The 27,439-nt window shown below is 55.5% G+C and overlaps 1 protein-coding gene across 5 annotated transcripts; it reads right to left on the reverse strand.

The window, feature by feature from the left end:
- Positions 1–795: 795 nt before the first annotated feature.
- On the reverse strand, positions 796–23,520 carry RORC (RAR related orphan receptor C). 5 transcript variants are annotated; one of them, XM_032608778.1, is made up of 12 exons: positions 23,433–23,520; positions 22,925–22,963; positions 21,081–21,110; positions 9,841–9,926; positions 9,380–9,521; positions 7,618–8,130; positions 7,274–7,395; positions 6,267–6,399; positions 6,031–6,102; positions 5,709–5,819; positions 4,215–4,324; positions 796–1,089 (listed from the first exon to the last, which is right to left on the reverse strand). In XM_032608778.1, exons 1-12 carry the CDS (start codon positions 23,470–23,472, stop codon positions 928–930), a joined length of 1,560 nt encoding a protein of 519 aa, XP_032464669.1. In that variant the 5' UTR covers positions 23,473–23,520; the 3' UTR covers positions 796–927. The 5 variants fall into 5 exon arrangements, with proteins under 5 accessions (XP_032464669.1, XP_032464661.1, XP_032464679.1 ...); XM_032608770.1 differs by having other exon boundaries at positions 5,995–6,102; positions 23,433–23,519; XM_032608788.1 differs by lacking the exon at positions 22,925–22,963 and having other exon boundaries at positions 23,433–23,495.
- Between the last annotated feature and the right edge of the window lie 3,919 nt (positions 23,521–27,439).

A 27,439-nucleotide genomic window follows, 5' to 3' on the forward strand; every position in this document is an offset into this window, starting at 1 on the left:
CGTCTAAGATTGGTGAACTGGGGCACCAGGTGAAAATGCTCTGGGGTCCCTCAGGATTGGGATATTCCCTGAGGCCGCTAAGTTCCTCTGATCTGTGACCTCAAGGAAGACAGAGACTGTGTCAGATTAAATGCGTCTATAGAGCTGCATGACTACAGGTTAAGTGTGTGAGTATGTGTTTCACATGTACGTGGACGTGTGTCTCTGATCACATTTGTGTAACCACTAAAGTCTATTTTTAAAGTGCACATAAGAAGTTTGAGTTCTAACTCTGTCTGTCTGTCTATCTGTGACGCTCTTGGCCTTCATCATACCCTATCCTTATACCCAAATCCCATAAAAATATTATCCCCAGCCCTTCCCTTATCCCCATCCCATCCTTACCCTCCACACATCTAGTCTCTTTTAGACCCCAGGGTGCCCAACGGTTTCCTTGCTGAGCTGGGAGGAAGGGGGAAGGCAGAAAATCTAACGATCCAGATTCATGTTATATACAGGTCCTTCTGGGCTCCAGATGCCAGTCTCTGAGCTTGATGCATCTCCCCAGCCAAAGCCCCCAGGGAAATGCAATGAGGTATTTCAAAGGCCTATTCTTAGCTTCTGAGCCCAGAGTTGAGTTCTGTTTGTCCAGGGTGTCCTGGATCCCCCTGTTGTCCTGAGGACACCTAGGTCCTCCTAGAGGTCCTTGTATCCCACCCCAGGTGTCCCAGAAGCTGAGAGAAGCCAGGACAAAGCTGAGGCTGGAGATGGTGTTCCTCCATCCCCACCCTCTAGCTCTTGGCCCGCCGCCAGGCAGGCTGGTGGGCAGAAAGCCAGTCTCCGCATTTGCTCACCCCCCAAAAAACAGGCAGAGACCACCCTCCAGGGCGCACAAGAAAGGAAAAGGCCAAGGGGAAGGTGAGCCACGAGGCTCTAGGGAAGGGAACGTCACTTGGACAGCCCCTCAGGTGACTCGATTTCAGTGCTGAAGAGTTCCTTGTAGAGTGGAGGGAAAGCAGCTTGGACCACGATGGGGTGGAGATGCTGGAAGGTTTGCAGCTTTTCCACATGCTGGCTACACAGGCTCCGAAGCTTCCCCTTGGGTGGCAGCTGGACATGGGTTCATGGGGAAGGAAGGTCAGTACTACAGCTCTGTCCCCAGACCAGAGAAGTACCCCCATCCTTCCTGGGCTGGGATAACCCTCCTTGCTTTCTCCCTGCACACTTGGCACTTGTGGAACAGCCAGATCCCATTGGTAGGGGTAGGTCTGTGTTCAGGCAACTGGAGGCTAGCGAGAGCTGCTATGGGACAGGTACATGTTTTGTGGCTGAAACCTCCAAATGGTGTTCCTGCTACTCCTAAGATGAGCCCTGTTAAAGACTCTCTAACTCATACTTTATGCTTTTATAATAGTGAAATTGTGTCACTCTCTGTTATGTAATGTTATGTGCCTCTTTGCCTTTGTTGATACTGTTCCCCTCCCCTGGAATGCCTTTCCAATTCTTCTGTGCTTGGCTAATTCTTACTCACCTTCAGTGTTACCTCCTCTAGGACTATTTCCCTGGGTTAAGGGCCCTTCCTTTGGGCTTCCCTCTGTGCAGCACTGAAATCCCATTTTACGAAAATGATCCAATTTGTCTGTCTCCCTACCCTAGATTTAAACTCCTTAGGTAGGGTCTCTCTCTCTCCCTTCCCTCCCTCCCTCTCTCTGTATCCTCTGTACCTATCAAACTGCTTGCACATGGCAAATGCTCAGTAACTGTTTGTTTGGACTAAGCAATTTCCAAGCAGGTACCCAACACTGCAAACAGTAAACCAACACTGCCAGCACTCAGCCGGTGGAGGGGAATGAAAAAGGCCCAGAGAGCCATGAGGAGATAGAGGCAGGGAGACCTCACTGGAGAAAGGCTGAGAAAACCATTTATCGCCTGCAATTTCCTGTATAAGCAAGTGAACCTTAAAAATACCTCTCACCAGCCACCCCCTTTTCCCCAGCTTAGTTGCCTAGGAAAGGGCCAGTCAGGGAAGAGCAGGCAGCATGGGATTCCTTGAAATCTCTTGAATTCATTCTCTTTTCATTCCTCCTGCTTTATTTTGCGTTTGTCTGGGCTATTGCAATAGCTTCATTCATTCATTCTGAAATATTTGTTGAGACCCTTTTGGCTAGGAACTGTGATGGGCTGATCAGTGAAGAAAATAAAATCTCTACCTTTATTAAGTGTATATTCTAGTGAGGGAGACAGAAAATAAACATGTTAGAAAACGTCTTTAAAAAACAATAAAGCAAGGGGCTTCCCTGGTGGCGCAGTGGTTGGGAGTCCGCCTGCCGATGCAGGGGACACGGGTTCGTGCCCTGGTCTGGGAAGATCCCACATGCCGCGGAGCGGCTGGGCCCGTGAGCCATGGCCACTGAGCCAGCGCGTCCGGAGCCTGTGCTCCGCAACGGGAGAGGCCACAACAGTGAGAGGCCTGCATACCGCAAAAAACAAAAAACAAGGAAACAACCCCCCCCCCAAAAAAAACAAAGGAAAAACAATAAAGCAGAGTGATGGGTAGAGGGCTTTTTGTATGGGGTGGTATGGGAAAACCTCTCCAGAATGAAGGGCTGGAGCAGGCCGTTTGGAAAACTAGGGGAAGAACCTTCCAGGCAGCTGGAAAAGCAAAGTCCTGAGAAGCAACCGGGCTTGATGTGTTCAAGAAATAGCGAGGAGGCCAGTGTTGCTGGAATGGGTGACTGAGAGGGCAGTGGAAGGAGATGAGGTGAGAAAAGAAGTCGGGGGGGCCAGACACATCATGAGACCAGTCGGCCACGACACAGACTCTAGATTTGATTTTCAGCATGATGGGCAGCTCTGGGAGCGCTGAGAACAGTGCTGTGTGGCTGCCGTAGGACAGACAGGGATGGAGCAGGGGTCCAGTTAAGGAGGCCTCTTTAATGGTCCAAGGAGAACTGACAGCTAGCGGGTAACAGTGGGAGGTGATGTATTCTGAAGGTGGATCCAACAGAGATTTGCTTTCCAACTGCTCTCTCAGGTTCTCCTCCCCCTAATCTATTCTACCAGACTTGAAGTTTATTTAGGTCAGAGCCTGTCATATAAGTCACTTCTGTATTCTCGGCACCTAGCACTCTGCCTGGCACATAGCAAGTGCCCGTTGCCTGAACCGTTACATAAATGGTTCCTTTACACTGGTTCCAAATTAAATTGCCTAAATAATAGCTCTGATGATATCATTCGTCTAGCCTTTGGTGCTCTCCATTGCCTGGAAATAAAGTCGTAACTCTTTAATATGGCCTTGAAAGTCCTCTCTGATTTGCTCCTTGACCTAATTTTCAAGCTTGTCTTCTGCTACTTCCTTGCCCCCATCAATCAATCCCAGCTCCTGACCTTACACTTTAGTCAAAATGTTCCATGAACTATTCTCTGTATATGCATTATCTTGCCTCCTTATTTTTCTCCATATTGTTCCCTAAGCCTGGAATGCCTGCCCCACCCCCTGAAGGCCTGTTAAAATCTTACATATTTCATGGCCTAGTTTAAGTGCCACCTTCTCTGGGAAGCATTTATGACCCACTCCTTTTACCCCCAAGTTATTTTTAATCTCTCTTCCATGCTCTCACATTTCCCCAATATCTCTTATTGTAGTACTATATTAGGGGCACAGGGATACGGTAGAAAAAGCCCTGGGATTAAAACTTACATTTATCGCTTATGATTGCATAAACTTGGACAAGTCATTTAAGTTTCCTTATCACTACAGGGAGATTTTAACACCTATCTTACTGACTGAGTTGTCATAAAGATGAGCTTATCTGTGAAAGCACTTTGTTAATCCCATTATTATTATATCCCATAACACATTCTCCTCTATCTTAGGGTCATTGGTACACGAGTCTTTTCTTCACAGCAGATTAAAAACTCTTGGTGGGGGTAAGGACGGCATCTCTGTATCTTTCCATTCCACAGTACAAGCAGATGCCGGGTAAGTGGTGGCTCTATTAAACTGAATTGTTCCCTGGAGGTCCCTCCCAATTCCAGGCTCCCTAACTTCCCATCTTTACCCACATGGGAGTGATTGATCAGTCCCCTTGCCCCCAGGCTGTTGCAAGCTCTCTCACACAACTTAGCACTCAAGCACTTCCTCCTCTGGACCCTCAGACCATGGCCCTCGCAAGCCCTGATGTCACAGATCTGGCACTGGGCCTGACCTCCTCTGTTCCAGGGACTGCTCCTACCTTTGCCAGGATGCCGTGGCGATGAGTCTTGCAGAGATGATGATGAAAGGCCAGCTCCAGACTGTACTGCAGCTGTTCTACTTTCCTTTTCTCTTGGAGCCCTGGCCGGTCTGAAGGAGGGGATGGGACCATAGCAAGAAAAAGAAAGAACATGGACGTTAACTTCCCCAAAAGGGTGTGTCATTCTGGACATCTGTGCTGAATATAGATATTCCTAGCTGAGTGAGAGAGAGTGTAAGTGTGTGTGTGTGTGTGTGTGTGTGTGTGTGTGTGTGTGTGTGAATGTGTGTGTCTTGGTTTGATAATGGTAAGCTATGGGGCCTTGGGCTGGGCTAGCTTTCTACCAGGAAAACTGGAGAGAGAAGAAAGGGATGAGACATTCCAATCTCCCAGTTCCAAGCTGCTCTATCCCTGGTACCCTGATATTTCACATAGCTAATTCAAAGCTAGGCACTAAAACTCTGCTGTGGGGAAGAAAAACAAAAAAAGTTCTCTCTTCTTCCCCGCCACCTGGCAGGGACGGCTCCAGATAGGAGATGGGCTTTGTAAAGCCACCTAGGTCAGCAACAAGGCCTCTGCAGCAGTCTGTGGCCAACTTCAAGAGACAAACCACCTTTTGCCCTGACTCCATAAAATACCCGGAAGTCATCTTTTAAGTCTTTATTTCCAGTTCAAGGGGAATGTTTAGGTCTCTACTCATTGGCAGAGCCAGAAGACTGATAATCTTGGTCTTCAAACTCAGGTTAGCAGCTCAAGCCACTTCCCCAGGCTCTCTGAATCCTTAGCATTCAGCTGGCTCACCAGCCCACTCCATTCCAGCGGAGCGGACATCCAGAGTCCTGCCATGATGGCATGTTGTCTTTTGTTTTGGTTTGTTTTTCGTTTCTGTTTCTGGCTGCGCTGCGGGGCTTGTGGGATCTTAGTTCCCCAACCAGGGATTGAACCCATGCCCTCGTCAGTCAAAGCGTGGAATCCTAACTACTGGACCGCCAGGGAATTCCCGATGGCATGTAGTCTTGAAATGAGTTCACACAGAGCAGTGATTCTCAAGCTTGGTGGCACATTACAATCACTTGTGAGAGGCTGTTAAAACTTCCGGTGTTCCGGCAGCACCCCAGATCAATGACCTCAGAGTCGCAGCAATCGTTTCTAAAGCTCCCCAGGCGATTCCAACGTGCGGCCGCAATGGAGTCACTGACAGGGACTCACAAGCAGACTAATTTCTCCCAGGGAAATGGCTCACTTCCGCTCTTCCTCACGTCTCCCCACTTCTCCAACCCCGCCTGCGCTGCTCTTTTCCCTCTGTCAGGCTCCCCTGGATCTTTATTTTAACTCATATTTTTACAGCAATATTCGGGGCGGTGGGGGGGGGGCTCATTCTGCTCTTTAAAGTGACTTCCCAGATTTAACCACAAGCGAAGGTCCAGACTCTTCAGTATCTGTTGCGCCCTCCCACTGCCTGAATGTCCTTTACCCAAGCCCAGTGACACTCACTGGCGTTGATGAGGACGAGGGCCGTGTAGAGGGCAATCTCGTCCTCGGAAAAATGCAAGGCACTCAGGGAGTGGGAGAAGTCAAAGATGGAGCTGATGAGCTCGCTGCAGCCTGGTGGGGTGGAAACGAAAGAGTGAGCAAGGTGGATGAGGCCACAGTGCCCGAGGACACCCGCCCCTTGGTGTTTGGAGCAGAGCAGGCAATCTGTCCTGAAAAGAGGGTGCCCTGGGTCTCCGGGATGGGGTTGGCATCCGACTCCTCTCTCTCATTTCCCCCTGCCCCTCACCCAAGGCTCGGAAGAGCTCCATGCCACCGTATTTGCCTTCAAAAAAGACTGTATGGTTGTCAGCATTGTAGGCCCGGCACATCCTGACCAGCACTACTTCCATGGCTCCTGGGGAGTGGGGAGAAAGGCAGGTACACCATCAGACATGGCCAGGAATCTGTCTCTGTCTCCCTCAGTGTCCCAGTTCCCTTAAGGCGCCTCCCTCCACTCAGCCCTGCCCGTTTCCTCATCTGTCCCCACTGCCCCCAGGCCCGCCCCCTCTCCCTGGGCACCTGCTTTGAGTAGCACGATCTGGTCATTCTGGCAGAGCTCCATAAAGCCCGAGAGCCTCTTAGCGAACTCCACCACGTACTGAATGGCCTCGGTGAGGCGGTGGGCACAGCGTTCCCACATCTCCCACATTGACTGCAGGGAAGGAGGGGGTCCCACTGTAGCCCTCTTTATGACCCCGGGACCCCCGCAAGGCCCTGGGAACCCAGACAGATAAACTGCAGGGGGCAGATTCCGAACTGCCACATTCTCAGCACCCGTGTTTTTAGCCTCTATTCTTAGCACAAATGTGCACTCCAGGTTAATTCCTGTCACTTGGACGCGCTTAGCGCCCACCAGCCACTGGCGCAGAGTTAGCTGTTGTGGAGACTTAACAAACGTCTGAGATACAGCTTTTGCCCTCAAAGAGTGTGCATCTTGTCGAGGTGACTAAGACATACCAAACAGGTGCTTTTAGCGCAGGAGCTGTTGTCAAGAGTGACAGGAGGGAGAGAACAAGCTTTGGAGCCAGATGGATCTGAATTTGCCTTCAGATCCACTACTTTGCGACGAGGAGTAAGTCTACGAAGTCCTCTGAGCTCAGTTTCTCGGTCCATTAAGAACAGAGATGGATGCCAGCCTCATAGGTTGGTTGTCCTTAGGGTCAAGGATAATTTACGTAAAGCGCTCCGCACAGTGCCTGGCAGAGAAGGAGCCCTTAACAAATGCCGCTCAGGATTCTGACTCTTGTCGTCGTCGATGGAGGAGGAAGGAGCTTAGGCCGAGGTCTGTTCGCCAGTGTCGGGGTGATGGGGGAGGTAGGATGAAGGACGCGTAAAATGACCATAGGCAGGAGCCGAGGAGAAGCTCTCATCCATCTACTAGGGTGCGTACTTAACAGCGGTACCCACTGTGTCTTTCTGGGATACCCTGCCTCGCCCCAGCCCACTTGTGTGTGCAGGTGGCTGTCTCTGGACCCCCCACTGGTGGTGGGAGGTCCTCCCTTCCTTGCGCGGTCCCCTGGCCTCACCTTCCTCTGGTAGCCGGCCACCTCCTCTCGGGAGAAGACGGTGGAGCGCTGTCCGAGCAGGTCCTCCAGCCGCAGCTGACACGTCTCTCGGTAGGACTTACAAACGTTCTGCACCAGATGCTCTGGGGCCGGAGAAGGAGGAGGAAAACAGGGGCTCGATCTCAGCCAGCTCCTACCCTTCCCATACAAGGGGCACTCCACTGCCTGGCCTAGCGCTGCTCTGCCTCCCCCCGAGGCCCCTGTGCACGTCTGGTTTACACGGGGTGCTGACCCCCCCTTCTTGGAAGCCCCTCCCTTATCTTCCTCCCCCTCCCTTCTCTCCAGCTACCTCCCCAGGGGCTCACCAATCTCCGTCAGGGAGGCATAAGGCGCCTCTGGGGTGCTGCGGAAACTGGGGCTGAAGTAGCTGTCCGGGCCCCGTCCTGGTTCCCCAAGCCCAGGGTGCCTGGGGTCCTCGAAGTGGAGTCCACGCCTGTCAGGGGTCGGCTGGCTGCCTGTGCCATAGCAGTTCTCTCTGCCCTCGGTCTTGCCCCGCTCAGGGCTGTATTCCAGGTGGTACGAGGCCCCGTTGAGCCCGGCCTTGGCCAAGCTGTTGGAGTAGGAGGGCCCGCAGCCTGGGGCTCTCAGGAGACTGGGGGGACAGGCTGAGGCCTCCGGCAGGTCAGGCGAGGAGCCCAGGGGCAGCTGCCCATCTGGGAGCCCCAAGGTGCAGGCGAGGGGGTCTGCTCCTTGGGCTCCTGCAGGAGGGGTCTTGGCCGCTTGTTCCCTTTGCTGCTGTTGCCGCTGTTGCAGTTGTTTCTGCACCTCAGCATGTAGGCTGTCCCTTTGCTTCTTGGACATGCGGCCAAACTTGACAGCTGAAAGAGGTTCGGGGATCAGGAGTTTTTGAGGGGGGAGGACAGGGTACAGGGCAGAGTGAGTAGGCATCTGTGTCATCACAGGGTTAACTTGCTGCTCCCTGGATCTCTGACTCCAAGCAGAGCTTCTCCAGTCCTGCCTGAGAGCCTCCCTTCAGGGCACTTTTGTTCAAGACCCCTCCCACCTCTCACTCTGGTTTGCTTCGGGGCTCGGTGCAACCCAGACATTTCAGTCTCCCGGGCAAACGCTCCTGGCTCGAATCCAGCTTCTACTAGTGGCAGAATTCAAGCAATGAGTCCTGACTGAGGGCCCTGGCCTCCTGATATGGGGCTGGGGGTTGCTGAGTGGGGGGCCTCGAGCTATATTGGGGTCACCGCGCCTGTCTAGGAGGGTCGGAGGAAGAGGAGAGCCGAGAACACAGGTCTCCCTGTGGTCAGGCCTGCAGGCTCCCTGGTGACCTAGATACTCACCACAGCCCAACCCAGGCTCCGCGGCTTGTTTCTGAACATCCTCTTCTGCTCTCTCTTTCCTGCCTTTTCATTTGCCCTGCCACCCCTCCCAGGTGTGGGGACACAGCCCCTGGTCGCCCCGCCTGCCCCTCTGCAACCCTGCGTGTTTCCTTTCACTTTGTTATTTTGGGCGCTGAAAAGTGCTGACAGGCTCCTTCTGGCTCCTCATCACCTCAGGTCTCCCCCGGCCCCCGGCCTGGGCTCCTTCTGCGGTGTTGCCGTGGGAGCGGTTTGGGGGCTGCGAGGGGGCAGTGGCTGAGGAAGGTGGAGAAAAGCCACCAGGAACAGCCGGCCTCCCCAGCCTCAGCCTTCTGGGCTGTTCTCAGGCCAACTGTGGTCCCATTCGCAGCCATCGGCCCCTGGCCCAGGCTGGGGATGGGGCACTACGGAGGGAGACGGAGCTGGAGCTGGAGCCATGGGGCAGGAGGGAAAGATGTGGAATGCGGATGGGATCTGGGTCACAGGGGAGTCGGGTGAGGAAACTCCATCCGGAGGAAGGAGCAAATGAAGAGTCTGGGACCTTGGGGAAAGGAGGGTTGTAGCAGAGCCTGAAGCTGGGGACTGTGAAGACCTTTGATGAGGGTAGCCTGCCCACTGCCTCGGTGAACAGTGGAAGAGACAAGGGCCTGCCAGAGGGAGGGACGGAGCCCCCGAAGGGCGTCCTAAGCCCTGTCTGGCACAGCAGGTCAGGCTGCCCCTCTGGAGACTGAAGCCCCGGGGGCTGCGCGCTTGGCCTCACCGTCTCGGGACATGCCCAGGGCCAGGCATTTCTGCAGGCGGCAGTGCTGGCATCGGTTTCGGCTAGTGCGGTCAATGGGGCAGTTCTGCTGACGGGTGCAGGAGTAGGCCACGTTACACTGCTGGCTCCGGCGGAAGAAACCCTGGGGGAGGCAGGTGGAGACCAGGGCTGCTGATCTGGGCCAGGCCCAGCTCAGTCCCAAGTGCCTGCAGCCCGCAAGTTCTAGCCCCACCTTTTCCAGATCTTACACGACGCCTCAGTTTTCTCTCCTCCATTGTAATCTGTCCTGCAATCGCTTCCCTAGTTGAAGACAAGGCCCTCCTGTGCGCAGGGCTCTCCAGGCAAGGTGCCACCCGGGCAGCTCCCTAGCTGTCTCAGGAGACCAGCCCTGCAGGCAGAACAAAGGCCACCGAGCCCCCTCTCCCCATCTCTGAAGAGACTGTGTATGTGTGTGTACTCACCTTGCACCCCTCACAGGTGATAACCCCGTAATGGATCCCAGATGATTTGTCCCCACAGATTTTGCAAGGGATCACTTCAATTTGTGCTAGAAGAGGGAAAGAGCAGAAGTCAGCCCAGGAGCCGTTGGTGTATCCTACCGCCTGTACCTGGGGGGCAGATACAGGGACACGGTGCTTCCCTTGCTTCCCTCCCCCGCTCCAGCTTGCTGTTTCCCTCTTGCAAGACGGATGAAGGAGTGAATGCCAAATGCCACTCAGCAAAGTGTCTGTGGAGGCTGTTTTAGTTTCCCGGGCTGGCCGGGGGTTGTATCAGTTCTACAGGGGCAGAGAAAACAGCTGCAGAGGCCACCTGTTCAGCCCCTCAAGATGAAAAGCTCTAGTTGCCTCCCTCTTGCCTGGGGACCTAGGAGTCCTCACGGCTTCACAACACCTGCTTCCCGCCCAGGGGGCTTCCTCTGTGCCACCCTCCCCCACTGGGGCTCGGCCCACAGGGGCAGAGTGTGGGGCATGGTGGGAAGATGTGGTCCACCAGGCAGGAGGCACCTGGGGGACAAGTAGAGATGCCAGCCATCCTCAGCTGGGCAGTGAAGGCTCAGGGAGGGGCTGTGCAGAGACCAGGGGCCGAAGGGGGCAGGGTCCACTGGGTGGGCCCCAGAGAGGGTAAGGAGAAGCCGAGATGGAGCCTAGGAAAGTGGGGTCAACAAGCCAGCTCTGCTGGATGTCTGAGAGCCAGGGAGCGGATCAAACAGGCCTCCTAGGTTCCTGGCCCCAGAGCAGAGGGTGGCTGTGCGTGTCTCCACGTATGAGAGTGTACATGCTAACGTGTATACGAGGGCCTCTGCGTCCAACTGTGTGCGCACAAGTCATGAAGGTTAACACTGGCTGGGACTACGGACCATCAAATTCAACCTCTTTTTTTCCTTCACAGATGAAGGAATAGGCCAAATGAGATCAGGTGGCTGGCCCAGGTTCATACCGCTAGGTTACCCAGGAGCTGGGTCTATATCCCAGCTCCCCATAGTTTTCCATTCGGCTGTTCTGTGTATATGACTTTTGGGGCACACACATCAGTGGGCATGTTGCATGTTTGAAGGGGTGCTCGTGTGTGTGTGTGTGCGTGTGTACACATGAAATGTACATGTGGTTCGTGAGCCAATAGGCACGTCTGCTTGAGCCAGTGTGCACACGTGCATATGTGTTAGTGTTTGTTCACTGGCTGCCAGGACCCCCCTCTCTCCCGCTGAGCTCACTATAACCTACCTCCCCGCTCCCTTCACTGTGGTTGGTTACTGGCCCCAGGTTTGCCCCATCCTTGTCAATGCCCATAGCTCTCTGCTGAGTTTCAGGGACCAGGCATTGGCCTCCCCCCAGCCAATCTTTGAAGGCACTGGGCAGAGCTGGTGTCCCTTTCATCACTCCTAAGGGCATGTGGGTCTCTCCTTTGCCATTGCTGACCTGCTGCCTCCCCTCCGAGGGGGCATGCCTGGGGTGGAACACGTCACAAATTCGTCTAGGACCGTAGCCCCTTCTCATCTCTGATCCCAAGGGTCAGAGGAAGCAGCAGCCTGCCTATAGGGCAAATCCACAGTCCTGTGAACTCTCCTCTGGTCCAGGCCTGGACCCTGGTTGCGTGTAGGACCTGCTGATGTGAGGTGGGGAGGGTGACCATGGCTCCGTGGCACTCCCTGAAATCTTGTTTCCATCATCCTTAAACCATCATCCCCTCAGGCTAGCCTTGAGCTGAGTCAGAGTAAGCAGCTGCCTTCTCACGGGGGACGGGGTGCATAGGTGTCTAAAGTCCCTCCGTTAGAGCTCGAGGCTTCTCCTCACCCCCAGCCCCACTAGTCTGCCCAGCACCCACACAACAGGCTGTGATCATCCAGGACAGACAGCAAGGGAGCTTTGAGATTCTTTCCAGTAAATTAAGAGCAGATTGGTATGAATGGAGGGAAGAGAGAACAAGGGGTGGGGATTGGGTGCCTGGAAAAGGGGCAGAGAACGTGGGGGCACATGCACATCTGGCCACTGGATTCTCTGGGTCTCAGTTCCCTTGCCAGTAAAAGGTAAGCATAGCCTTCACCGCCTGGCCAGGGGGTGACGGGCGGTAGCACCGTGGGTATGTGGTATCACCTGTGGAAAGCGCTGCGTGGCCGCGAGCACTGTGTGTGCAGGCTACCACCAAGCACAGCAGTGGGCGCAGAACCCAGAAGGCATTTGAGGCCCAAGAGAAGTGCTTGTGCCCTGTGGAGTCTGCTCTTGCCTCTCCCCAACGCGTTTCCTCTCCAACACCGTGGGATCTCCCTCCTCGGTGGCCTTAAGCCCAGAGAGGGCAGAAACCAACATGGGTCACCCAAAAAAGTAAGCGGGAGGGAGACTAGGCCAAGCCACAGTGGGAACTCGGGCTCCAGCCCAGTCCTCAACCACAGGCCTCCCTGCCTCTTCCCTTCTCCAAGAGCCACATCCGTGTGCGTGTGTGAGCTGACCACATGGGTAATTCAGACACATCTCTCTGCCCCACAGCCTGACTCACTGCTGGTCCTGGCCCTAGGAACCTCACAACAGTGTCACCAAGACCTCGCCCTTCTCATAGGATGATGTGGCCAGCCACAAACCACCTCCACAAATACCCATGTTTGGGGGACACCAGAGTTTAGACCCCAGCCACCAGGCCAGCCACTCCCCCATGCTCCCCAACCATAGTCCGAGACAGAGGTACACAGTGAGGCAGGCACACAGGGAATGAGACAGGCACATAGGATCAGGGGTTTCAGGCTAGAGGGTCAGACCCTCTAGCCTCTGAGCTAGAAAGACCAAGAGTTTTGGGACCTGGAGACAACAGAGACAGACCCAGAGAGAGAGAGAGCCGCAGAAACACAGAAAAACCCACACTCGTGCCCTGGGCCCATGCCCAGCCCCTGGCCCTCTCAGCACTGTCAGGCCCTCTTATCCTACTCCTGCCTCCTGGCCCTGCCACCTGTCCCCCCGCAATGCCATCTACCCAAAACCTCAAAGAGAAAGTACCGGTGCACTTGAGTGTGACTTGTGGAGGAGGGGAGGGGAGAGAACGGGAAGAGGACTGGCAGAGGTGGAGGTGGGGTGAGCCAGAGCTGAAAAACACCTCGGATACCTCACCTTCAAAACCTCCCCCTTGAGCCCTGTCCCTGAAGCAGCAGGTGGTGGGAACGCAAATTGGGGAGGGGAGCTGAGTAATCACAGGATTACTCAAGCTGTTTCCCGGGAGCCTGGCCTGCCAGGAACTTACCATCTAAGGGCCTGACAGTGCCAGGAACTAGAACCAAGCCGAGGTCAGGAACGTCTAGGCCAGCCCCTGCAGCACGGCTCCCGCAGCAGCCCTCACTCTGCCCGGCCTCACCCGCTGCTTCGGGAAGATCTTTGTAGCTCACACTGTAGCTCTCTCCCAGGGCCCACCAAAGGAAACCCTCCAGTTCCAAGGAGGGAGAAAGGCCCCTGTGCACACGATACCTCCTGAAACCACCTAGGGACTGCGTGACTCTAGACCTCTGAGTCTTAAACAAGATCACCTAGCGAGCTTGTTAAAATGCAGGTCCCCACACGGCAGGTCTGAGGGGGGTCCAGGCTCTCCCATTTGAACAAGCTCTTGGTTGGTGCCCAAGCTTGCTGGTCCTCACCCTACCTTTCTGAGTAGTAAGAATTTAGTCCCTCTTCCTGTTTATGCCTCTTCCTGGGGCATAAGGGTGGGGTTGGTGGTCTCTTCCCCAGCTCATTCTTGCATCTTCCCTGCCATCCAGTGTGACCTCTAAAACTTTATTCTGACATGGTACTAGGTAAAGAAAATGAATCTCTTCTGGACTGCTTCGGGGATTGAAGGATCCCCAGGGAGCTTCCTCTGAGCACCTCCTATGTGGGGAAATATGGTAGAGACAGAGTAGGCTGTCCCCCCTCCCTCCAGCCTCCTCTAATCTCACCTTTCTCACAGCTGCGAGATTCATTGATAGGGCTCTTTGAATGCATCCAGAGCTTGGCCCTGTGCCACCTTAGGAAGCCAGCCCTGGGCCCTGTCCAGGTGCCCTACACCACAGAGAGGAAGTGGTGGGAGCAAAGGAGGGGCTGCAACCCAGGGGGATCTCTCCCCTCAAACCCCGGAACCACCCCCAGCTCTGGCAGAGAAAGGATGCAGCCAGAGGACCCAGATTAGCTGGGGTCCTCATCTTCTCCTGGTGCCCCATCAGTCTAAAGTTAGGCTTTTCCTCTTTTCTCTTTCTCTCTCCTTTTCTCCAATGGACATCGATTAAGGGGGACGAGTAATAAAGATAGACATCAGCACTGGCTGAATTCTTATTCTGTGCCAGGCGTTACATACATTTTTCATTTAATGGTCACAGCAATCCTGTGAAGTAGGTACTATTTGTATTGTCCCCATTTTACAAATGAGAAAACTGAGTCCAGGGGAGAGTAAGCGGCTTGACTAAGGTTACACAGCCAGAAGTGGCAGATCTGGCATGTGAACCCAGGTCTCTGTAACCTGAGAGCCAGTGTCCCCAACCATTGAGCCATATACTCTATAAGGATGAGACGCCCAAATGCACTGGGCGGAATGGGATGGGGGACAAGGTTACCGGCTGCAGGGGAAAGTGTGAAGTGAGGGGGTGGGCTAGGAACGGAATTCAGGGAGGACACCCATGGAACTAAAGCCAAGATTCATGTCTAGTCTAAAGATCCAGAGACACGTTATTCCCTCTGTCCCACACCTTCTGTGGTGCCAGCCCCCTCCTGCTTTTACCCTCGGCTTCTAAGGCCAAGGAGGCATGGCTCGCCCATCCCACCAGAGCTCCTGACTTGGGACTCCTCGGGAGACCACAGCTCCCTTGGGGTGTGGACTGGCTTTCACACATCTTGCTAGGTCTCTCTGCAGGAACGAATGAGTGAGTGAGCAAGAGGAATGTATCTCTTTTCTTAGCTTAGGGCCCCCTCACCCCACAGCCCAAACTAGTCCCTCTCCTCCCACGGAGACCACAGCTCCGGCCAGGGAACCCCTGTGTACCCCAGCCTGTCACCAGCTTCCCTCCTTTCTCAGCTCTCAGTTCCCACAGCTTCTGCAAAGCTGGAAACCACGGCGGTGGGCTCCGCCACAAAGAACAGGAGGGGGAGGGTTAGGTTGGGGGTCAGGAGACAAGCAGTTGTACCTGGTGAACGCTCCTCCCTGCCCATGGTGAGAATTTTCTGCTGATACACCCAGATCCCAGGCTGAGAAAGTAGTGAAGCTAAAACTCAGGTGGGCGAGGGAGAGTCTGGGGTTTTGAAAAGCCACGAAAGACAGCCAGCCACCTGAAACCCCCCCTTGGTGCCCTGCCACCCCCGCAGTCTGGGACAGGAGAAAGGAGGGGAAACAAAAAAACCGAGTGAAAACAACCAGTGGCTGGGGGGAGGACGTGAATCACCAGGAGGAAGCTGTGAGGGGTGGGAGCCTAGACGCCACAATCAGTGGCCTTCCCGGCCTCCGGGCTGCATCTCCTCTCCAGAGTGCCTCTGCTGGTGTAGACACCAGTGGACCCAGGAGGACCCTGGCTCTGGCCCCGAGGCCCTGCTCTGTTGCCGTCCCTCCTCCCAGATAGACATCTCCATCCTTCCTGAGCCCAGAGTCCCAGGGAGGGGCAGCATTGCAGCAGCAGAAGGAGTGGAGATTAGATCTCAGAAAGGACTAGTCACTGGAGGAGGGGAGGAGACCCCAGGGCTGCCTTTCTTGGAGAGCTCTTAGCATGGGAAAGTCCCTGTTCCCCGTTTGAGGCAGTGGCCTGGGGGCAGGGGAGGGAGAGGGAGCCCCTGGGAGGGGCAGCCACGCCAACACCCACATTTCATTGTGGTGGGACGGGCTGGGATGCTCCCAACATCTAGGGCCTTGGGCTGGGGGTGTTTGGGAGTCCCGTTAGGAATGGGAAGAGGGGAAAAGGCGAAGGTGCAACAGTGATGCAAGGAAGGAGGGGGCCCTTTGTAAAGGGCTCTCAGGCTGAGGTCTGTGGCCCCCGGGAACTTGGACTTCTTTCTGGCCCATGGCTCCTCATTATCGTGACCAGACTGGAGAGAGATCAGGGCACAGCAAAGACAGGCATGCAGCCTCGTCCCCCTCGTCCTCCCACCTCCCCATCCAGGCCGAATGCCGAGGCCTCATGTCTCTTGGCTCCACACCGGCCGCGCCCCAGAGTGAGCTGACGGGGCCACCCTCCCTCTGGCTGGCTGGGGAGTCTTTCTGGCTAATGGACATTTCCTCTCTACTGACCAGCGTGTTGCCATGGCAGAGAGCCTGTATCATTCCTTCAGAACTTCTAGAAATCCCATGCCTCCCACTTTCTGCCTTCCTAGACCCAATCAATACTCAGTGTCTCCCCTCTCCTGCCAGCTTTCTTTCCTCTCTGTCTCTCCCTGCGTCTGTGTGCCCTTCCATCTTTGCACTCCAGTTCTGTCTCAGGCTAGACACCGCAATGTTTTGACTCTCCTGGCATGTCTCCAGTTATACCTCTATCTGGACATCACTCTCTCCCCACGTGTTTCATAGATCTTTCGTCATTTGAGTTTGGCCTCTGCATCTCTCTTTATTTCTTGATCTATTTCTGCTCCTTGTGTGTCTGGCCTTTGGGTCTTTGGGTGTGTCACAGTCCCAAGACCCCAGTGCTCTGCCCGCCCCAGCTAAGGTCAGAGAACATGGTGATAGCTGGTACTCACTAGGGGGTCAGGGCAGTCAGATAATCGGGGGCTATGAGATACCCAGGGATGTCCCAGTGAGAGGGACCAGTGGTACCAACCCCCAGACTGGAGGAGACCCCTCTCTTGCCTACTGCCCAGGGGGATATCATGTAGAGCTGACCAAGTGTCTCCCCCGTCTAGTCCCAGGAACTCCTGCCCTCCTGCCAGGCTCTGAAGCACATCTGATCATTGCTTCCCAGGGTGGATTTGCTGATTTGAGACCATTTCTGGGAAGACCGGTTTGCTAACCTTTGCTGCTAATGGGAAGAAGCTAGAAGGGAAACTGAAGCCCCAAGAGGCCCTTCTTCTTGTGGAAGATTCTGGCTCTTCTCCTCACCCCTCCTGACCTGCCCCAGCTCATACACATGCACTGGAGTCTCCGTCCCAAACGTGGAAATGAAGTTCTTTCCTTTCCTTGGTCGCCTCTGTGTACCCTCTGGGAGAGCTGAGTTTCCTCCACTACCCTTGGAGGTGCTTAACTCAGAGACCAGCGCTCTCTCCTCAGTCCTGGGCCCTCAGAACTGGGCGCTTCCCCAAAGTTGGTTCTGTTTTAAAATTCAACTTACTTGTTTTAAGGAGACAAGGGCCCAATGACTTGCCTAAGGCTACAAGGCTAGTCTGTGAGAGGTGGCACCAGAACATGGTCTTTAGACTCAGCCCACGGGTCTTTTCCAGGATCTAATATGGCCTCTTTTTTGTGGGTTGTGGGAAGACCCCAGGTTGAGGCTGGGGGTACCTCAGGCCTCAGGCCACAGGGGCATGGGACTTCCCTTTTCCTCCTTCGCCCTGTGCTCTGAGAGGTCCTCTGGCTTCCCTTACAAGGGCGAGTTGCCCACTCCTGCTCTGCTAGATGGCACAGGGACCCCAGACATCTGCCCACCAGCTGTTGGCCCATGGCTCTGGGCCAGGAAACGGGTGAAGCTGAGGGCTTTTTGCTCCCATCTCCACTGTGTGATCCTACTCATCAAACAGGCATCTGAACCTAGGGTGGGGGTCTCTCTCTCTCTCTCTCTCTCTCTCTCTCTCTCACACACACACACACACACACACACACACACACACACACACACACACACAGCCCTGGCTGGATTCCACTTGGTCATCATGTTCCTGCACTGGGCGGAGAGTGATGGAGAGGCCTGGATGCTGGGGTTCTGACCGCCTCTGCCTGCTGACCTGGCTTTACCCTCACTGTCCCACCGCTTCAGGGTACAGCAACTCCTTCGGACTCTTTTCTCACCCTACTCTCAGGCCGTTTGGAGGCACGGAGGGAAACACTGCAATGGGAGCCAGGGGAGTGAGTTCAGGCTGGCTTATAATTACCAACCTCCACCTACTACAGCTGTGTGATCTGGGGTGAAGCACTGGGCCTCTCTGGGTCTCAGTCTCTTTTTGTAAAACGAGGGGCAGGGTACCTCAGATACTCTTGGAGATCCTTTTCAGAGCCCATGACACAGGAGTTCCTCAATAGTCCCTTTACTGTGGCTGCTCTAAGAGAACTGCTCAGGGAGCCAGACTCCCCGACTATTCCACCCATCTCCCAACAGACCTTGGCCTTGACCGGGACACCCCCTGCCAGGGAAGAGCACTCAGCTCTGCTCACACTGTTCCCAAGGTGCCCGTCCTTTCCAGAGGGCCCCAGGCTTCCCCTCTCCCGGGTGGCCCATTCACTTACTTCTCATGACTGAGTCGTGGGCTTTGCCGCCTGGGCTCCCTGTCCTTCTCAGCAGGGGTGTTCCAGGGATGGGGCGCAGATGGCAGTGGGGCTGCGGGCTGTGGCTCTGCACCTAGCTCTCCCCCAATGCTGCTGGGCAGGGGGTTTAAGATCTGCACCCCACAGGTGGCTGAGTGACAACCCCCCCAGCTCCACCCCCCCACCCCTCTGGGGTGTAGTGGGTAGGATGACAGGCGCCCCATGTGGCCAATCTGGGCCTGGGGCAGAGTGTGAGGGGCGGGGCAGCCAATCGCAGGGGGCGTTGGAAAATTCCAAAACCACAGGCGAAAGACACACGCGGTAAAAGCTGTTTCCACCCGCCAGGGTAGTTCTGGCTGGGGAGCCGGAATGGAGCTCACACGAGCCTGGGGCCAGGTCCCTACTCCCCCTCCCCCCGAGGATCCCAGAGCCTGACCCTCTTTGCCAGGTGACTCCAGGGACAGGGATATTTCTAGAGGTAAGTCACAGAATGTCTGCCTGGGGCCACCTGCGACCCTGTGGACTGCCAAGAGCCGAGCTCAGTGAGATGCAGTCTGGGAGGCTGCCCCACCACCTACCATGCTCACGCCCTCCCTACAGACACGGTGCATGCCCTGGGCTAGGGAATAAATGATAATAGTAGCAGTAATAATCATCGGACACATGCCCCTATCTGTAGGAGGGGTTAGTCCATCAGAAATGTCCTCAGGAGCAAGACTGCTGGAATTGGAATGTGGATGATATGACGATAATGCTTAGCCATATGCCAGAAATGGTTCTTAATGTTTTATGTGGATTAGCTAATCCTCAAAAAATACTTTATGTGGTAGGTACCATTATACCTATTTCAAAGATGAGGAAAATGAGACACAGAGGGGTTAGGTATCTTGCCCAAGGTCACACAGCTAGTAAAGTGGTGGAGTCAGGATTCAAAATCAGGCAGTTTGGCCCCAGATTCCACTTGAGGAATGGGAAGTTTTCTCTGGTTCAGGTCTCCTGGTGTGCAAATCTCTCTGTAGAGTTTCTTGGCCTTGGGGTCCTTCTGTGGAGCCAGTCAACTTCAGAGGCTCTCTGAGCCTCATAGCTGCTCCGTGGGGTACCTCAGCCTCGGGGTTCCCTCTTCAGGATCCCTTAGTAATCAGGCCCCCTCTTGGTCTGGGGGGTCCCTCTCGGGTTCCTCCCTCCTTGGGGTTGTCTCGGACCCCCTTTGGGGGGCTGTCTCAATTCTGGAGCCCATTTTTCAGAGCCTCTGGGCCTGGGGGAGGTGTTCATCTCTCCTGGATTCTCTGGGCCAAAACTCCTAAGAGGTCTCTGATCTTGCCGGGACTCCACGACTCCTCAGCCTGGCACAAGCCTTTCCCCGCTGGCCTTCCTCGGGCTCTCAGGAGCTGGGCAGTGGGTTGGGGGAGGACACTCATCGGTGGGGGTGGGGTGAGGGGGTGGTTGCAGGGGGCCAGGGGGTTGCGAAGGGGTAAGGGGGTGTGGTCCTGGCCGAGGTTTCTGCGGTAAGGGGTTAAGGGTAGGAATGGAGCTGAGCCTCTTCCAGTTCCAGACGCTCCGAAAGTCCCCCATCTCCCCCCACCCACATATGGTCCCTGGTCCTCACCTCCCCCACCTCCCCCACGTCACTCCTTGACCCGCTTTCCTCCCAGGGCCCTGCTCAGCATTTCCGTGGGGCCCTGTGGCTAGGGGCAGGCGAGGCACCGATCAGGATTGTGCTGAGCAAAGCAACCCCCCCACCAGAAGGATGTAGCCTCCTGGTGGCCCCCCAGCCCCTGTGTTACCAGCCCAGGGAGGAGGGTGATGCTTTTGCCCTCTGAGATCTCTCTGCTTGGAACAGGGAGCTCTAGCAGTTTTGACAGCAGGAGGAGTCGCAGTGAGCTCTCAGGGGGAACTGGTAGTCAATCCAAGGGAGGGCCATAGCGAAATGCAGGTGGCCTCTCCTACCCCAGAGTTGTCCTCATCAATTCAAGGATGCTTAGAAGGCCTTCCTCAGAGTGCCCTCAGGCTGGCACAGATGTGTCAGGCTGGTAAGGGCATGTGGATGGGACATGAGCTTTGAGACCAAGGTGCAGTGGGTGCATTTTCTGGGGGACTAGCCTCTCCCATGAACTAGGAGGATAGATCTGATGTGCTGAGAGTTCCCTAGAGAGGATGTTACTTGCTAGTATCCATTGGGAAGTCCTTCCTGAGCTCTAACCCCTTTCTCACATGCTGTAGCCTCAGTCTTTCAGGGCCCCAGGACCCAGAGTGCTCCTATCTATGTGTTTCCTACAGAGATGAAGGCTTTCCTGCTCTCTAGCCCTGCACAGGCTGGCCCCAGGCTTGTTCACACCTCAGGATGTGTTAACCACCGAGATGAACACCAAACCTGGCTCTGCCTCCACAAAGCCTGGTGCAGGCTCCCGGAGTCCCTGAGGCCACCCTGCCTCCCCATCTCCCCACTGGCCCAGCGATCTGCCCCACCCCCTTGCGTCTCCTGTGCCTCTGTCCAGCAGCTTCCTCTCCTTCTACCATGGCCCGCTTTCACTGTTCTCTCCTTGTTTCTTTGCGATGTTCCCTCTCAGTCTTCAGGCTTCTTTCTTACCTCTTCCGATTGCCCTAATCTTGAGGTTTCTTCACCTCTGCCCCTCCTTTCCCCATCTCCCCATCTCCCCCATTTTTCTAGGCTCTACCTCCTTTCAGGCCCGGACATCTCTGCCCAGCTGCTCCATCTCTGCACAAGGCACGCGCCTTTCTTTTACACGGACCTCCCTGGAACCCTTGCTAAATTCTTTGCCATCTCTCCACGCCCCAGCACCAGTTCCTACCCCAATTCTCTACTCACAGGTGTGGGTCTTCTTTGCAGCCAGCAGCTCTGTGAAGAGAAGAGAGGGGATCAGGGCCAAAGGTTGAGGACCACGGAGGACCGAGAGACACTCCCCAATGCCCAGGCCCTCATCCCCACCCCATTCCTTCTCAGCAGAGCCTGCCATCTGAGGAGAAGGTAGGACCACCCTCCAGTGCACCCTTCTCTTCACTCTCTGCCCTACAGTCACACGAGGCCTCTTCCAGGTCCTCAGAAGTGCCAGGCTCCTGACTACTCTGGGACCGCTCCACACTATTCCTTCTGCCTGGAATGCCCTTCCCTTGCCCCTCCTCAATCTAGATTACTTTTCATCCCCCAGGTTCCTGACTATGTCTTTTCCTTGGAGAGCTCCTCCTGCCCTTGTGCTTACACACTCAGCATGAGCATTTGAGTTCCTGGTACTCACCACATCATCTCACTGCTATAACTGTGAAATCTGTGAAACGGGGCTTTCCTGCTAGACAGTGAGCCCCATGGAGGCAGGGACCGTGTCTGCCTTGCTCATCTTGTTATTCTGTTGTGCCTGCCCCTTAGAGGTGCACAATAAATACTCCGCAGCCCAGCCGGAGTTCAATCTCTTGGTTGCTTATTTGTGCCTGAGAGCAGCTGGGAATTCCAGAGGTGTGGTGGTTGAGGGTAGGGGAGTGAGGATGTTAGGGGGAAGAGGAAGGGAGAGCTGCAAGCACAGACCCCTGCTATGCCTCCTGCAGGCTCTGGCTCCATTGGCTCACCAGCCTGCAGAGGACGGGATCCCCCCCCCCCCCCCCCCCCCCCCCCCCCCCCGCTGCTGTGTGTGCCTGGTCCAGGGGGAGGGCAGGCAGTAGGGAGCACAGGCGGGTTGATGCGGGGTGGGCAGGGAGGCACAGACCTCCAGAGGGGCAGCTGCTGAGGGGAAAGCCTTAGCTGGAGCATTGTTGGAGTGGGGAGGAGCGTGTCATTCATTCATTCATATGGTTAGCTTTTATTAAACACCTACCAAGGGAACCCCTGAGAAGAAGCTTCCCCTGCCAGGCCTTGGTGCATTTCTTACATCCACACAGCGGCTTCTCACAGAGCACAGGGCCAGTCTTTCATTTCAGAAAACCCTGCAGGTCTGCCTTATGCCTCTTATAGTTTCCCTAATCTCTGACTCTGCTCTCTTGTCGTTTTTTTCCTTCTACTTGTCCAGTCCTTGACACACCCCGGCTTCGGTTCAACCCACCCGCGCCCCCTACCCCCACCCCCCGCACACACACACACACACACACACACACACACACACACACACACTGTCCCTCTGCCCAGGAGATGCTTCTTACAAGCAGGCTTCCTCTGCTGGGCTGGGTGGGGGCGGGCGAGTGGACTTGAAGGCCTGGGTTCTGCTGGGGGTGGGGTGGGGGGAGGACTGCCCAGAGAGGGAGTGGCTCCATCCGGCCCCTCCCGCCTCCCCACCCATCCTGCCTGGCTCCACCCAGCTTCCTCCCTGACGTGGCACCGTCTCTTTGGCCTCCAGCCTTGCGCCTCAGAGCAGGCCTGGGGTAGGGGTGGTCCCCGTGCTTGCCCCGGCAGTGGAGTTCTTCCTACACCAGGTGGCCCTGCAGCCTTTCCCCCTCAGCGCTCACACCCTGGCCTAGCACATGGCCCTGGGATCCTGCAGAGAGAGTCTCTGAGTTAGACCATCTGCGGGCCCAAGGACCGCCTGACTCTCCATCCCCCGCTGCCCCTGGCTGAACGCCCCACATTTTCTGCAGAAATGAGACCCCATCCCCCCAGGCCAGTGGGGAGGAATGTGCTGGGCTGGTGGGCAAGGGCGGTGGACAGGGTCCTATTGCTTTCTCGCCGACCCTTTGTCATCCCTGAAGGCAGGACGGCTTCCTCCGTTGCTGAATGAACAGAAGAAGGTGGAGTGGTCAGCCTCCCACTGCTGCCTGGGGTCCCAGCCAGATGAGCAGTGTCTGCCTTTTCTCCCGGGGGTGCTCACACTTGGGACGTGGACCCTTCCTCCCTCCAGCTTCCCTGACAATGCTCCCCTTTCCTCCCCCGTCCCACCCGTCTCTTCCTTCTTCAGCTCTCCCCTTCTTTCCCCTCCCTGTGCTTCCTGTCTCTCCCCCTTCCTATTTCTCCTCCTCTGTCAGGTCCCCAGCCCCTCCTCCCATTTCTCCTTCAGTCTCTATGGAGACCTGTCCTTTCTCACCAGCCTGCCTTCCCCTGCCTACTCATCTTTCTCTCCTTCTCTCTTTGCTTGCCCCTCCTCCCTCCTCACTTCCCGACCAGTCTCTTGCCATCTCTCCCTCTCCTCTAAACCTCCTGGCAGCCCCTTCCACCTGCCTGCAGGGCCCTAGGGCCTCTTACCCTGCGAGGCTCGGTGGTGTCTCTGTGGGGCCCTGTCCATGGGGCAACTCCCTTGGTGCTGTCCTTGCTGCCCTGGCTGCCCAGGAGGGCAGGGAGCAGGGCCCAGGGGAGGGAAGAGGGAGGAGGGAGAGAGCACCTGGCCCAGCATCAGGCAGGGGAAAGGAGTGGCTGGCAGAGCATCCTGGCATCAGGAGGGGACAAGGGGAGAGACGGGAGGAACAGAGTTTGGAGTCTTGAGGAGAAACAGGATAGGTGATGGGAAGGGGGCTAGCATTTATCGATCACTTTCTGTGTGCTGGGCCCTTTGCCGGTCACTTTATGTAAATCTGTGATTTTCTCCAATCCTCCCAACATCCACCATGAGGCCGGCATAGTTGCTCCAGATAACTATGTGATGCTTATAAGGTAAGTAATGCTCAAAGATAGTCATGAGTTGCCCAAGGGCTTGCACAAGGACAATAAGTGGCTGAGCTGTGATTTGAACCCAGGTTTTTGTGACTTTAGAATCACGTGCTTTCTACTTGACCAAGACAGGTGACAGGAACAGGGGAAGTGGGGAGAGATGAAGACGGGATGGCTTATTCGGGGGATGGTACCTCTTCTACAGGATGGGGTCAGACTCATCTCCATGGTTCTTGGGTTCCTTGAGGCCTCTGCTTGCTTAGCCTCTGCCCTTTGCTGCCCTTTGCTGCGCTTCCCTAGAATTCCCTGGCTCCCTGGTGCCTCCACATCCTCTTGGTCTGCTGGGGCTGTGGGCAGGCCTGGAGGAGTGTGCTGAGGCAGAGGAGCCATGGGACAGGAGGGGAGCCACGTTGCACTGCACTAGTTGTGGGAAGGAGACCCCCCCCCCACCCCAGACTGGGCAGACCCACGCTGAGGAAGGGCTCTGTGGAGAGCTACAGGATACTGCTTCCGCGGGACCCAGATGCCACTAATCTCCTGCACAGACTCGGCCCAGAGTTTGATTAGCTGGGCCTGGCTCTCCTGCTTACCCAACAGGCCGGCTGGCCAGAGGCCAGGCTGCAGTGGGGAGGCTCCCTGGCACCTCCTCCGGCTCTCACTCCCAGCTGGTAAACAGCAGAGCAGGAGCCAGCCACGCCTCAGCCTCGTGACTGCAGCCCACTCCTCCCCGGTGCACGTGGCATCTGGCGTGGAGAGGGCAGGCAGCTGTCCCTTCCCTCACCTGCCCTCCCACCTCACCATCCGGCACTCGTGCCCCACCCTGGAACCGCACGCTCCGCTACCATCAACACCTCCGTTCCTGGGTAGCTCCCAGAGACTCCGGAGGGCTGCAGCTTACGGGACAAAGGTTAGAAGTAGAAAAGGACTTTCCAGCTCCCAGGATGGTTGACAAGGGTGCAGGGAGTGAGGAAGAGTGGAGTGGAAACTTTTGGGGACCTTCCTGTACCGAGAGTCTGAGGGCGTGTGTCTGTTCCTCTGAGACTCTGATTATCCCCGTGTCCTTTTGGTAAATGCGTGGCCCACGCGTCTGTGTATACTTCTCTGCACAGAACAGGATGTTGGTCTGTTTTGGGGCTCAGCCCCTTGGGCAAGCTTGGAGTAAGAAGTAAAGCTCTCTAAAGCACCAGCCAGGCCAGTGCCCAGCAGACAAGTAGAGCCAGCAAGCGGCAGAGGGGCAGGGTGCAGGGGGTGCTGGGGCAGAGTGTTGCTCTGCTGTCCCCTTCCCTGCCCACGATTGGCTCTGCTTCCTCTCAGTATCCTCTCTCTGTGTCTCTGCCTGCCAACCCCTCCATGCCTATGGCTCTTCTGTTTTCTGTGCCTCGGTAGCTCATCCCTCTTTCTATTTTCTCCTCTTTCAGCCTCTCTTCCTCTGTGACTCTGGGTCCCTCAGGATCCTTCTTGACCTACCAAGCATGGGCATGGAGGAGAGGCCGTGCAGAGCGCCTGGGGATGGGCACTTGGCCCTGGCATCGTGCCAGGCAGCCCTGCCCACCCCAGATACGGTAGGTCTGGCTGCCTCTCTCAGCCATGCCACTTCGTGCCACTGTGTAAGGTGGGGAGGAAGTGACTGGTGGTTGGGAAGACAGGGTCCTGGCTCTAGGCCTAAGCTAGTCTCATGCTTCCCAGCGTATCTCTATGCCTTCCTTACCCTAAGCATGGATGGCTGGTGTTCTTTCTCCCTGGGGCAAGTAGGTACCCTGATCATCCTTTTGGGAAGTCCCCCCCCCCCCATGCCTATACTTCCTCCCTCCTGCTCTAATCACAGCTTCTTTTCTGGAGGAATCAGTCCTTTCAGAGCAGGGCAGTGGTTATTTCCTCCCCAAATACATTCTCACATTCTTATGCAAGGAAGAGGCTGATAGGGATCAGAGAATCAATTCACCCACCACGTGCCCAAGTTCCCTTATCAGGGGAATCTGAACGCCAGGGGCAAGCAGCCTGGGGGTGTGGAGGGTGGTGGTGGTGGCTTGGAACTGGGGAGCAGTCACCAACTTCTTCTTCCCTTCCTTTCCACCCCCTAGACCACAGAAACCACTTAAAGCTCATGCAAGCCTGCCCCTCCTGGGAGGGCCTGGGGTGTAAATGTGGAAAGTTTGTGGGGCCTATACCACCTCAGCCCCATCCTTCGAGGGCCACCCACTCTGGGAGGCCTGATCCAGTGGTTAAGAACACCTTCCTATATGTCCTTTCTAAGAGGTCCATGCCTGGGGGAGACCTCAACCCACCGGACGGACTCAGGGAGGGGGCACAGTCCCCTCAGCCACTAAAAAAAAGGACATCTCCGGCTCTATAAACATCTGTAGATCTCACAGTCACCACCCCTCCCCTTTCCTGTTACAAAGGCCACTGTGGGTGGAGGGACCAGTGGGAGTTCGACCTCAGCTCCTGGCCCTGAACTCTCCATGTGACCCTGCCTGTAGCACTCATCTGTCAATTAACATCTGTGGTCATTTAGACTTGGACGTTGCAAGGAGGGTTGAAAAGCAGGAGCTCTGATTTTGGGAGCCGAAAGACGGGTAAGAATGTAGCCTACTATTAGTCCTCAATTACCACATTATTAAAAAGGGGACAGTAATATCTGTCCAGACTTGTGTCTGTGAACATGCTTTGAGGCCAGAGCAGTCTGCACACGGGAGGGGTTCTTACGACCTTATTTGCCCCAGGGCATGCTTCTGTGGCTTTAGTTTAGCCTAGAAGTTCCTCCAGGGACATTGTGGTCCCCAAGGGGGGGTGGGGAGGGGGAGGGTCACAGCTGTGGATACTGAGTGAACTGCTCCTGACTGGAGTGGACTTGAATTCTCACCTTGCGAGCCTCCCCTGAATGGCAGGTGAGGTAGGAGGTCTGGATGGAGCCACAGTCCTAAAACTTCCCTGCAGTCAGGGCTGATCCTCAGGCAAGTTTACTTAACCTCTTTGATCTATCTTCTCCGTAAAATGGTAACAGTAGCCGCCTTACTGAGTGGTTGCAATGATTAACTGGCGTAACAATAAAGTACAGAACCTACTGGTACAAAGTACTGTGGTTAAAAAGCAGTGTTTCGGTCCCTCCCTCCCACTTTCCACTCTTAAAATCTTCCTTTCTTCTCTTTGTCTGACTCCCTTCCTAATCTCTCTCCTGCTTTATTTTTCTCTAGAACATATTACCAGGTAATATTTCTACATTTTACTTATTCATTTTGTAAACTGTCTGATACCCGTGTCTGGTTTTTTTTTTTTTTTTTTTTTGCGGTACGCAGGCCTCTCACTGTTGTGGCCTCTCCCGTTGCGGAGCACAGGCTCCGGACGCGCAGGCTCAGCGACCATGGCTCACAGGCCCAGCCGCTCCGCGGCATGTGGGATCTTCCCGGACCGGGGCACGAACCCGTGTCCCCTGCATCGGCAGGTGGACTCTCAACCACTGCGCCACCAGGGAAGCCCCCCGTGTCTGTTTTGATCACTGCTGTATCCAATGCCCAGAACCCCCTGGCCTTCCCTAAGTATTTGTTGAAGGACTGCATGAATGAAGGGTAAATGGCCTCTACTTCTCTTTCCAGCTACTTTCAAAT

This window comes from Phocoena sinus, chromosome 1 (genome assembly GCF_008692025.1).
Source record: "Phocoena sinus isolate mPhoSin1 chromosome 1, mPhoSin1.pri, whole genome shotgun sequence".
Lineage (NCBI taxonomy): Eukaryota > Metazoa > Chordata > Mammalia > Artiodactyla > Phocoenidae > Phocoena > Phocoena sinus.